We start from the raw sequence: 13,087 nt of genomic DNA, 5'->3' as shown, positions 1-13,087 counted from the left end.
AAAAAGCAAAGAGTTCCAGTTTTTAAAATCCATACAATGTTCTTTTGCATTCAAGACAAACTTTCTGTCAGAAATGTCTTTGCGCAGTTATTTCACTCTTGCTTGTGATACCTATGCAAGAGGAAACCTTTTATTGATTGCCTTTGAAATTATATTTCTCAGTATAAATGCTTTAATAATTGACTGAATAAAATGATGTGAAATCTCTATGGGAACAGTTCTATTACAGAATGTGTTTTATGGTTTATTTGTGAATGTGTTACTGATTAATAACCTGCCTCAGAGGAAGCACTGGTGATTATCTGCAGATTTTGGAGCTCAACTTTGAGTTCTCAAAGGGACATCTTCTATACTGAAATAATAATGAAATTTTTAAATGTTTCGATTATTTCAAACTATAAATTTAAGTGCTTGTGCTCAGCAGCAGCATGAGAAAAGTTTTTTTTAAAAAAAATTCCTAGATTCTGATAATTTCTGTGCCAGAATTCTCTGAATATTTTATATATGTGCACATACTTACATAAAATGTTACTATTTAAGTAAAACTTCTTATAATTATTTAAAAATTCCATAACCTACTGTATTGTTAAAACCTGAAAACTTTAACTGAGTACCCTGACTACAGATTTTTTGCAGCTTATTTTTATTATTCAGGGCCCCATCACAAAAAGTCAATGATGAACAAACTGAATTTACACAAATATACTAAAACCTTATTAAAAGCAGAACTGTTACTTTACTGCAATGCATGGCTATGGAAGTCCTTAAGATTTTTACATAACTACTGTACACATTCAAAGCATTCCTTTGTCCAACTAGTAACCAGGTTTGAAAAATCACAGCCTCCTCACAAAGTATGTCTCTTTCGCAACTTCCAATGAATTCAAAGCTTAACACAGGGCATTTTGTATTCAACATGTTATTTGGCCTTTGTAAGTGAACCATCATGGTTTTAACTCCACTCCATGTGCTTGTCACAGAAGACCTCCTCACAACTCAAGGGTTTTTCAGCCTATCAAGGAAATCTACATATTGAGGAGAATATATTCAATGATAACCCTATCACACTTCTCTTCTAGCTGGAGGAAAGCCTCCTATGGATGTAATGAGGTACAAGCAGTCAATGCTGAACTTCTACGCCCATTAAACAGAGCAGGCCAAGGCTTTTGCTCAGGCAAAACTCACCCACATTCAATATATTTGATTGCTGAAACAGTTAAGATGCAGCATTCAGAAAGTGTAAGGAACATTTTCCACGTTGAATGTATCTGAAATGTTAGAGCTCAAATTTTAGTGACTAACTCCCAGGAAACAAAAACAAAAAAAAAAAAGAAAAATAAGAACATGACAAGAAAAAGCTGTATTACTCAACAATGGAGAGGCACCATTTCCATTAGTGGAACATTAGGATGCAACATACGTTTTGAGGCCAAGTCCTATCACAGTGAGGAACAGAGGACAGTAACACAGGGTTAGCGCCCTCTTCCTTTATCTCTTGCCAGCCTGTCAGTCTTTGTACATTGTTGTGCAGCCATTTATTTCTGACAAATAAACATTTTTGAAGTTGTTAATGCCGTATTTCCTGAAAAGTTTATTTTGCAACTGGTAAGCCAAGTATAACGCTTAACCAAGTTAAGTCATTCCATTAGGACTAGATTGCTGTTGCTGGAAGACAGCATCTTATTGTATATAGGGAAATCCACCTGCAGACAGATTAACAACAGATTTGTGAATGAGAACTACAGGTTCTGTCCTCGTTTCCCTCTCTGGCACCTCACACAGAGCAGAGCACAAAAGTCCCATGCAGGCTCCTGGTCTACATGCTCCAGCCCCTTCCTGCCTACAGCAAGAGAGCCTGTGGACATAAACTGTTGTCATCTCCTCTGTCGCACTCCTAGGACACAGCACCACTGCCAACCCTACCATGGGGAGGTGTGTCATACATGAGCCTAATGCATGGGGTGGCAGGTACGAGAAGGTATCAAAGTAGCTGACAAATCTGGGCAGCAAATTAAAAAATAGTAAATCAAACAATAGTTTTACATTGTACTTACTGTATACAGAGTTGAATAGCTAGAACAAATACATATATATTCATAAAACTTATTTAATACTACTGGAAGAAGATTGTTTAAGTATTGCATGTGACCATCACTGGGGTGTACTTCCCTCAGGAGAGTAAGAACAAATAATTGTAATTTACTATGGGCTGCTGCTATTGTCAAATCATCCAGCTATATCAGTGAGTCATACACAACAACAGCAAAATCAACCACTGCAGTCCCTCTCACAATTTGTCTACTGTTTATCAAGGATAGCTGGTAGGATCAATATCCAACAGTGTGCACTAACACAAAACCTGAGGCAAGACACATTTGCTTCTGAAACTTCATGTCTATGTGTACAAACATAAAATAGTGACAGCTTTTGCTGTTTAACCTGTTAACTTCATTGTTCCACTAAGTAGGTTACACACCAAATAGTGTACTTCAATATCAAAGTGAAAAATAGTAATTTCCTAGATTTAATTCAGTTAGCAAACAATACATTTCCTATACATGCATAATTTATTCAGATGCAATTAGAAAATCAGGGCTTTAATTTGAATTTTTACAGTGAAATATTTCACAACCAGGTTATGGTAGCTCTTGTATGGTTTGTTATTTGCTCAAAATAATGCAAGGTAAGTCAATATGAGGTGATTAGAGTGTGCAAACAATTTGTGTTCAATGAGTATCACAGTAGCTTCTTTGCTACATAAAATCAAATCAAAATTTTTTGCCTGTTTTTTAAATCTTCATTTCTGAAGCATAACTCCTTTCCAGTTGTTTTATCATATTTCTTGTGTTACAATTCATCCAGCTTAACAAATCTAAAATGGCTGTAGATTAAGTAAAAATTGTTAAGTGTGAGCTACAACATTAGTTTATATGGTATTGAGATTTTTCTGGCTGCTAACTCAGGCAGTCATTGAAGACAGCTGCTCTTAAGTACTTACTTAACTCCTAACACTTTGTTGCAGGAAAAAAACACACAACCAAAAAATTTTCAGTTTTAAGACACTGAAAAGATTATATCAAAATGCTACAATTAAAATCAACAAAAAACACAACACAAACAAAACCAAACAAAATGTCAACCTAAAGCCAAAACCACATGTATCTTTAGAAGCTCTGCAAGAACCAGCCTGGTACCCACTGTATAAAAAAGAGCACAAACATATAATTTTAAAGAAACATAAAAGCCATCAAAAGTGTTGAGAAAAATGCAAAACCATTGAATACAGCAGTCAGATCTCTTCTGACTGGTCCAACTCATTAAAACTTCATCTTTTTGGTAGTAAACAATATCACATTCATTTCACACAGCCCACCACACAAATTTCCTCCTACTTCAGCTAGGCAACAACATTATTTTTAATTCACATTAATTGTAAGCCTTAAGGACAAAAGGGTTCTCTATGTGCAAGTGGAAAAAGTACAGATCAAATCAGAGATAAAGCATGAAATAGTTTGGCACACAACCTGGCATTCAGAAATTAAAAAAAAAAAAAAGTATGGATGGTCAGAAAACTGCTACCAGTGGCATCTGCAATGTCCCCCCACAACATACAGCAATTTAGATTATTATTTTATTTACTGTAAATATATACTCTTTTCTTCTAATGTTTATAGTTCTTGAGTTCAGATCAGGTCCATTTTTTTGCAGTATGCTAGCAGTTACATGTGGTGAAGTGTATTCAGAAGATTGGAACAAGTCATTATCAATTGCTTTTCTATACTCTTACCTACAGATCTGCTACTATGCACAAACCCTGATTTTTTTTATGCATGTTCTTGGATTGTACTAAAAACATCTATTTAGTGGTTCAGCCTAAAAACTGAATTTGGAAATGTGAAACCACAACGTCATTTTATCCATATGCAGTGAGTGTTCACAGATGTGTAGTTTTACATGGGCTAAAGAGTAGGTTTTTCAGTAGAAAATACATAGCATTAAAAATCACAAAGGTCTTAAGTACTACCATTGAAAATGATGAAATCTAAAGCTCTTCAGACTCACATAAATTGTGTAAAAAAACTATCCATTTCTTAAGCACAGTAAAAAAAGTATGAATGCCTTCCAGAGGCATAATTAGGAACTTGCTATAAATTTCAATAAACTATATGGCTGTTTACTAAAAAAAAAAAAAGCAACTACTTAATACTTTTTAATTGGATAGTAGGTCACAGATACTATTTAAATAACAACAAAGCCATTTACATTATCTCCATAAGCAATAAGTGCAGAAAGGTTTGTAATATACAACCACCCTCTCTGACACCCAGGAAGGGAGAAGAATTCATGAATTTTGTAGTCTGTTCCCTGGGATGTTGTTATGGACTGCCTGCTAAACAAAACACGCTGTCTAACAGTGCAGAGGAAACCAAGGATAGTGAAGAACGATGGATTTGATACCGACGAGTATATCGTAATACCTAACCGCTCTCCCTAACATTCTTCATGCCACCTCGGGTGTTAACTCTACACGTGCTCCCACTACCTTCCCTCCTACTCCTTCCCAAACTGACACCGGCTTTCCATACAGCACTGCTGCAAGATCACACTGCGGTGACTCCCTGTGAGGTTTCACGTGAGGTTTCAGGTGAAAGGAGCAAATTGAAAACAAAAAAAGCAAATTGAAAAGCTTCAAATTTTGGAGGGAAACAAGGCTTCAATTACAATTCATACTTTATTTAAACTTGTAAGTGTGTATTATCACCTTCCTACTTGCATGTCCTACATTCTGAAAGGAAAAAGGTACTTAAGGGCATTGAAGCAAGTTCCATCTGCAAGAAAAATGACCTGCAGTGGTCTGGGAGACAGATCGTATCAGCTAATGCAGCCACGTAGCTGCAGGAACTCCGAGGACTGTCTGCACTTTTCTCATGTCAAAACTGAGAAAGAACAGGCCGTGAACCTTCACAGTCCTCCACTCACTCAGCTTCTGAGAAATTCCTGTCTCTGGCTATCCAAAAGAGTTGGCAGAGAATTGCACCCTTTGTCATAGGGATCTGCTCCAGCACAAGAGACCTGTCCCAGCTCTGCTGCAGAACGGAATTTGTGGTGGAAATATTTTTAATTTTGAAGACTGCGAATTCTAAATTAAATTTAATCTTATTTTTGTAATCCTTTTTTTTTAGTCCAAATGTTTCTACGCTTTTCCTTTACAGATGTTCCTTCAGTGACTACAGGCTGGCAAAGAAAAGTAGATCTCATGGGTAAATAAATACCTGGGAGAGAAAAAAAAAAAAGGGAAAAAACCCCACCCTTACACAATATTGTACCTCTATAACTATCAGGAAACTTGCCATTCCAATGTACACATGGCTTTTTTTACTTTTCTTGTTTTCATGCCAGCAGGCAAATAAAACATGACTGCAATACTAACTTCTTGGTTTCCAAGTAACACAGACCTGGTTCTAGTATGATGACAGGGTTAGTTCATCTTTGCAAAATGAAAATACTTTCTAATTGAATCAGATGAAATGGCTGAAGATAGACTGCCAAGGTACAACTCCTAACACTGAAATATTACCACAAATTTGAGTAATGAATAACAGAAAAAGTGTTTGTTCAATTAAATACTCGATGCATTCAGGTATTGATATCCCTAGGAAGTATTGTTTAGCCAAGTCAAGATCAAAAATCTTGAACTTTACATTGCTACTTCTTATTGTATTTGTTTTAATTAAAATAAACCATTTGAGTTTGTCAGTCCCTGTTGTTTTGCATTTTAAAAACTTCAATCATACCATAAGACATCCATCGGGGGCTGCGGGATTTCTGAGAATATTCCTCAAGAACAATCGACTTTTTACAGTTAAAATACACTTCTGCATGGTTTTTGATTGGCTAAGACTGAAATAAATTCTGAAATTACTCTAATGACTAGTATTTGCGATATTTGCTGAAATTAATTGCTAATCTTGAGTAATTAAGATCATTTTTTGTTAAATCAATAAAGAATCAGACTTCACCTAACAATCACTGAATTATTACTATATTAAACCTAATAAGATCTGAACTGTTGTAATTAGGTTTCTACAGTGTGCCTTGTTATGGTTGTATCTTTCTGTGTAAAAACTAAAACAAAACAAACTAAAAAAAAAAAAAAATCAAACATCCAAAGCACCTCCTCCTTCTGTGCTATAACTTGTGAATGGGGCTGGTGTCAACGATTTAGCAAAGCAAGCACTTCATATCAGAGCCATCTATAATTAGGAATGCTGAATTATTGGTACTAATGTTTATTAACACCTAAAGAAACAAAGGTATATGTGAATGCTGTTGCTATTTCAGGATTCTGAGAAAAAAAACTTGAAAGCAGATTCAAATCAAAGAGCAATAAATTGTTTACACAATCAAGTCAGGGAAGACAGTATTCTTTCAGGTTACGCCATAAAAAAAATATACGTGACACACAAATAACTGTGAACATCTTGCAATCAATGGGACTTTTTTCCCCGAACAGGAAGACAGTCCTCAAATTAATGAAAGATTCTTTATCAGTGTCTCTGAACTGTTCTAGACACAAGTTCTGGACACATTAATTAAATACGAATATTTTAATCCGGTTGTGAATTCTTCTCCAACACTTTCACTATGAAACGATGCTTTTTAAAACAAATACAATGAATAGGGAATACTGATAGATTCACAAGGAGAGATATGCATAAAACCAACGTATATTGAAATTACTGAAATGTTGCCGAGTTAAGTGATTTTCAACTGCCAAAGATCTACTTTACTTGCTTCTCTATGGTTTTAACAGCAGTGCTAAAACCAAAAAAAGAATTTTGTGCTTTCATTCTTGCTGCTTTATCAAACTATGAGCAATGATAAAGGCAGAATTATTATTCCTTATGCCCTTCAGTACTTCCTGACTAGAGAGTGCATATTTCCACAAATACCAAAACAGAATCTTACTTTATAAATTCTGTGACAGGTAAGACATATTTGTTATGAAAAGATTATTATTCTTCCCCACTGAGCCACACTCTGGTGGGTAATTTAAAGTTTTACACCATTTGCAAGAAGGAATAATTATTCAGGTATTAGCAAGTATTGCCCACCACCCAATTATTTGCCAGAGCAGATGTCAAAAAATAAAACTACTATTTTGAAATTTATTTTCACGCAGAAGAAACAGTTAACACTTTTTAGTATGTCACAAGAAGCACTAAGAAAATGTCATCAAATATTTCCAAGACTGAGATTTTTAATTCCAGTGGTGGAATAGAATGACAAAAAGGCTTTAGGTTGGGATTAAGAGAGGGACCTTGAAGACATGAAGATTATATAAATACATCTCAGGTCTTCTTAGCAGACTAAGACATAGCGTCTTCTCTAACCCACACTCCACTTTTTTGAAAACAAGCTAAATGTAAATTTGACAACTTTTCCCTTACAAAGTTAGCAATGTTCTGGCATTTCACCATTTATTGGGTATGAAATGCTCAAAACAGTCATATTATAAAAATGCATTCTCAGCTGCCTGAGCATGCAACTCCATCAGCAGCTCTGGCAGAAAGGGACATGTGGCCACCTGGACAGTAACCATTTCAAATCACGGCTTCGGCACAAGAGCTGCGGGGTGGGCAGTAGTGGTATTAAATTGTTGCTCTGGTGTTCTGAAACTATCTTACACATTTGGGCTTGCCTTCAGCATGACATTCACAAAGGAACGCAAGACATACATACTTGGAAAAAAAAAATCAGAAAAAGGAGTACTAATATTAAAATACACTGAAGATGAATAAAGAAACCTATTAAAATTATTTCAAAACACAAAAAAAACCTGTATTAAATTATGATTTTCTAAAATTGTAATTTGGTAGTTCTTCGTCAATACCTAAGAATATGCAAATACTGATGTGTTTGGGCATTCCATTTTATTTAGGAGGTACCTGTTCAGCAGCAGACTGGACTGCCAAATGAATAAATTAGTGGAGCCAAAGTAGAAATGTTTCCTGACATTTTTTGTGGATTTTGGGTGCTGGTTATATTGCGCATATACAGTTCTAGAGTATGACTCACTCGCATAATGGACAGAAATTCATTGAACGTTAATGTCTTCAAGAAAATCCTTATCCCATTAAGAGAGAAACCTATTGACCTTATGTAGAAATTATGCTTGCTTCCAGTAATGGCAATGTCAAAACAGTACCTTTGCAATGAGTAGATTTTGATAATTAATGCCAAAAAGATCAGACAACAAAGTAAATTTCATTTTCTGATTACAATGCATAGTGTGCTTTTAATGGTTTATATTATTAAAGATTTCTGTGCAGTTTGCCTACTGCCATCAAACCCAAGAAGCTCTTGAGCAAAATATTTGGGCAACAGCAATGTAGCTTATGTAATTTATGGATATGGACTCTTTCTTTTCCGTTTTGCTATAAAGTAATTGTTGAAATAAAGCAGACTGGTATCTCAGTGGCTACTGAGGCTTTCTTTACAAACATTACCACAGGAAAAAAAGTCCCTTATTCTCAAGTTATTGTGAAACCATTAAGTACAATAGAAAAGAACATATAAAATATGTGTATCCTTCAGTACCTCTTTCTGAAGCCAACAAATCAACTAACTACTAAGAAACTGCACAGTATGAAAAGATGGACACCTTTTATGATTAAGGACGTGACACCTATTCAGGAGTCCTGCCAGGTGGAAAGGAAGTCTCAATGTCCACATCTCCCATGGATAGCAGTCTCAAACTGAATTCACAAAATCTCAGAGTCCTGGACTTTGCTCAAGCATACTACAGCATTTACAAAGTTTTAGCAATATATTAATGTTCTAAACAGCACAAAAGTTTAAGTGATCCAAATTTTGCCATTTAAAATCCAGTTATCACAAAATTAGACAAATTCAGTCATTCTTTCAAGAGTGGCAGAAAGAGGGTTAATGAACCACAGCACCTCTTGGATTGCGCATATGTGCGGGGTTTTTTTTGTGTTCACTGTCCTACCTAAGAAAGTGAGGGGCTAATAAGGGAGGAAAATACATTTCCCTTTGCAGTAATCTCCAAGTTGACAACTTGATTTGAAGCATTCTTAATTCACTGTTACAGTGACAAGGTGCACTGCTATATGCACTAGCGCAAAGAGCAGTCATCTGCAAAATTCCTGAAATCACCGAGCACAGTGATCCTCAGATGGCCAATTCTTGAGATACCAGAAGGTGGCAAACAACATTCAGCGACTCACGTACTGACACCTGCTTCACAAACAATCTCTCTCACTGCATTTGTATATTGGTCTCTGAAAAAGCAATACTAGATATATAGCATTACTTACATATTGTGATGTGGCACTGTTAATTCTTCCCTTTTGTATTAACTCTGAATAGGGCCTCGAACATCTCTAGTTGAACTTGACAGCTACTGATTTTCTTCAATGTTAACATGCATTTTATTCATGGAGGCATTTAAAACCATTTATTTTACACACTTTTGGATAAATGACGTTATCTCTTCAGGTAAACTCTTCTCCTGTTTGGATGTGTGCAGAACAAAGGTACGAGTCTGATTTAATTGACTAGATTCCTTTTTTAGGCACATGGAGTTAAAAAAAAAAAAAAAGCGGTGTTTCTTGTTTTGGGTTTTTGTTGTGTTGTGTTTTTTTTTTTTTCCATTCACTGCTCATCTCATCCTGTGATAGATGTCTAAAACACAGTAGAGAAATCCTGTCCCAAAGCATGCACATATCTCCAGTAACTGCAGTGGAAGTCAAGGTGACTAGCTGATCTATACACATTTACACAGGTCATTTTCAGTAACTACATCTTTTCTTAGCAATCCATAGTATCATGACTTCAAGTAACTTTGCTTATTTATGGACCAGAGGCACTTCTTGCAAACATGATGCAATATTTCCAACATACAATAAGCTCTTTGTTGTGCATATAACATAAGGCTTTTTAAAATTAAAAAAAAATAAAAAACGTTTTCTTACCATGGCAGGAGCCATCCACTTCTTCATATCCTACACTGCAGATGCATCGTCCCAGGGGCACAAGCCAATCCCCATCTGCTCCACAGTACAATTTTGGTGTATCACGTTCCTCAGCGCTCTTCACACAGGAGCCCCGTACTTCCACCAAAGAGGAGGAATCAACCCTTGGGATAGTATCAGGAAACATAGCCAAATTGCGGACCGTGAAAGGGCACTTTTTGTAATAAACACGGACAGAGACCAAAGCAATGCATGCTCCAATGTCCTGAAAAGCAAGATAAAATCCTTTCTTGTTTATTGGCCCAACCTCACGAACTTCTGTGTTGAGTTTAAGAATGCGGTCACCCAAGTCCATCTGGGTAAAGCTCTCATCAGCTGCAATAGTATCAATTTTAGTGTACTGGTTTGGCTTGAATTTTACTCCATGAGGTTCATCTGACTCCAGGTAGTAGAGGTTGAAAGTTTCCTTGCAGGTTCCCAGTACCCATGGAATGCTGTTGCAGTCTCTCAGGGTAAACTTCATTTCCACATAAATTTTCTGTGCAGCATCACGGGAGATCCAGTTTGTTTGAAGCCAGTTGTTTTGGTTTGGTTCCATCACATTACATACCTGGTAAGTATGAATGGGACGATTGTGTTCATCCATTTCAGTTATGGCATCCCACTGAAAAGAAAATAAAACTGTTTGATAACTAAGAAAAATACATATTATGCATATACACAGAGCCCATGTACATAGACTATGACTTAACTGAGAATAATTATTTACTTCAAAGTTTAGTGGAAATACAGTAGTTAAAAGCAGCTACCAACTACAGAATGGTATAAGCTCTACCTCAGAAACTCTATCTTAAACTTCTATCAATAAAAACATGTAAAATCTATGTGGCTCAGCAGAAGAGGGAAATATTGGCCATGTTTCTATTAGAAAATTCAGTAAGTCTGAGAACATTTCCGGGCATATCATTTAAGCATCTATGCCAAAAAAAAAAGTGTCCTACAACAGTCCTGTCTGGTATGCCCATGAGCTGGCCCTCTGGCAGTCCTCCAAGCAATTCCCACAACTCAGACACATGGCACCAGCCAAGGACCAGCAACAGTTGGCAGCTGGGATGCAGTCACTCTGTTTTGGTGTGTCCAAGGTGCTTGGTGTAGGTCGTCCTGGTTTACACAACTGCCCTAGAAACATTTAACTGTATATATAGAAATGGTACATTTCTGGCTCCATAGGGTATGTATTACACTTACTTCTACTTAAAAAATTTAAAATAATAAATATATGTCACAGGCATCATGCCATTGTTATTGTCTTTAGAAATTCTCTTTCTTACAGTTACGAGGTGAAGGAGGAGTGAAGTAGGAGTGCCTACTTCAGTATTACAAAGCAGATACGTTTGGCCTGTGGCCTACCAGATGGAGAACGGGCAGGAAGTATAAGTTCAGTTGACCATTTTTAAACAACAAAAACCCCTATATATTTATATCACCATTTAGAAACACTGTGGAAAGACAGACTACTATCAAGTCCTCTTTCTCTTTCACAGAAAAAGATATTATGTGGTAAGAGTTAGGTCCTCATTTTCAGAAAAATTCCCCAGACATCAGATGACTCATAAGGCCCATGTAAACATGTAGAAAAAAATCCTGGAGTTACTTTGAGTTTTAGGAATAAATAATGTCACAAGATGGAAGTGGGAAAACATGAACATCTCTGAGACCTTTCACATAATCTTTACAAAAAGCAAAACAACACAAAAAACACACAATAACAGCATGGGAGGGGGGAGGGAATAGGAAAAAAAAATAAAAGAAAAAAGAGTGGATCTACTTCTTTCGGAGTGGACAAATCCATCACAGCAGATAAAAAAATAACCTGTGGCTCAATTAGCCTGAAAACTTTCATTTTAAATGCTGGATGGAATTCATGTATAAAAATGAATTCCAAGTACTACCATAGAATTGCAATTCCTGGTCACTGCAGTGTGCATCTGGAAGCTATACACAAAAATAGGGTAAGCAAAGGCCTTTACAGCATCATTTTGGGGGATTATTTCTAACACAGCAAGAATGATAAACTAATCTGAAGATCCTATCCTAAGGATCACAAAACATACTTGTACAATAGCCAGACAATGGGAAATACTTAGCAAACAACCTACTGACTTGGTCAAGGTTTCTATGATTTGTCTGCATTCAGAAATGGCAAAGCAGCTACAGCAGCATTCATGGCAAGAAGGGAACAAATTCAGATTTGGTCAAAATTGTATGATGAAGGACTATTTAGCACAAGATTTCTCATGCCGTTATCCTCAGATTGGTTTGAACTATCACTAAAGTCCACCGTGCAGAAAGCAATATAATACCCAAAGTAGATTTCGGCTTTGAGGAAAGAAAAAGGGGAATTTCATGCTCTGGTGGGACAGATGTCAAGGGTTAGGGCAGGGCGGGCCAAAGTCTTTTCTCACATTTCACAACTCCTTCAGAGATAAAGTCTGGAGGACTACCTCTTGTTCTGAACTTTTGCCAGGCGTGAACCCACACTGCCTGAATTGATTCAAAATTAAACAGCCATGAAAGATTAATAAAATCAAATTGCTTTTAAGTTTTATTTAAAACAAATTTAAAACCTTAAAACCTCACCAGAAGAAGCTGTTTAGAAATAAAATAGACAAGTCTCTCAGCCACCGATTCCCATTTTGCCTACCACATCTGTTGTACGAGTCAAAGACTACCACCTTTTTCTTCACATACAAAATACATATTATAAAAGTTTAAGTATTATTACACAAATCTGTGTTATACACAGATATAAACACAATGTAGATTTAGAACAAAAGAAACAGAAGTGCACAAGGTGTTCTGCATTTATTTCTTTATCAAAACCCATTAAAAGGAAGATGGGCTATAAGCTCCAGAGAGGTCTCAAAACCAAACAAATAAAACTCCAACCCCAAAGACCCAAACAAACAGTCTAAAAGCAAACCCAGAAAAATAAGAAACAAAAACAAACAAAAAACCCCACAAAAGCCAGAATAAAAGATCAGTAGGTGGGATGGCAATATAGTTTTTTAAAATATGGAACAGTCTTC

General features: G+C 36.2%; 1 protein-coding gene across 1 annotated transcript; it reads right to left on the bottom strand.

Annotated features, from left to right (window-relative positions):
* Positions 1–9,969: 9,969 nt before the first annotated feature.
* Positions 9,970–10,662, bottom strand: LOC104274033 (ephrin type-A receptor 6-like; the record flags this gene model as incomplete). Its single annotated transcript, XM_009869546.1, has 1 exon — positions 9,970–10,662. A coding segment is annotated over one exon (693 nt), but the record flags the coding sequence as incomplete, so codon positions are not given.
* Positions 10,663–13,087: the final 2,425 nt, after the last annotated feature.

Source organism: Apaloderma vittatum, unplaced genomic scaffold (assembly GCF_000703405.1).
Source record: "Apaloderma vittatum isolate BGI_N311 unplaced genomic scaffold, ASM70340v1 scaffold8575, whole genome shotgun sequence".
In the NCBI taxonomy this organism is placed as follows: Eukaryota; Metazoa; Chordata; class Aves; order Trogoniformes; family Trogonidae; genus Apaloderma; species Apaloderma vittatum.
This window is presented reverse-complemented; position numbering and strand designations above follow the sequence as displayed.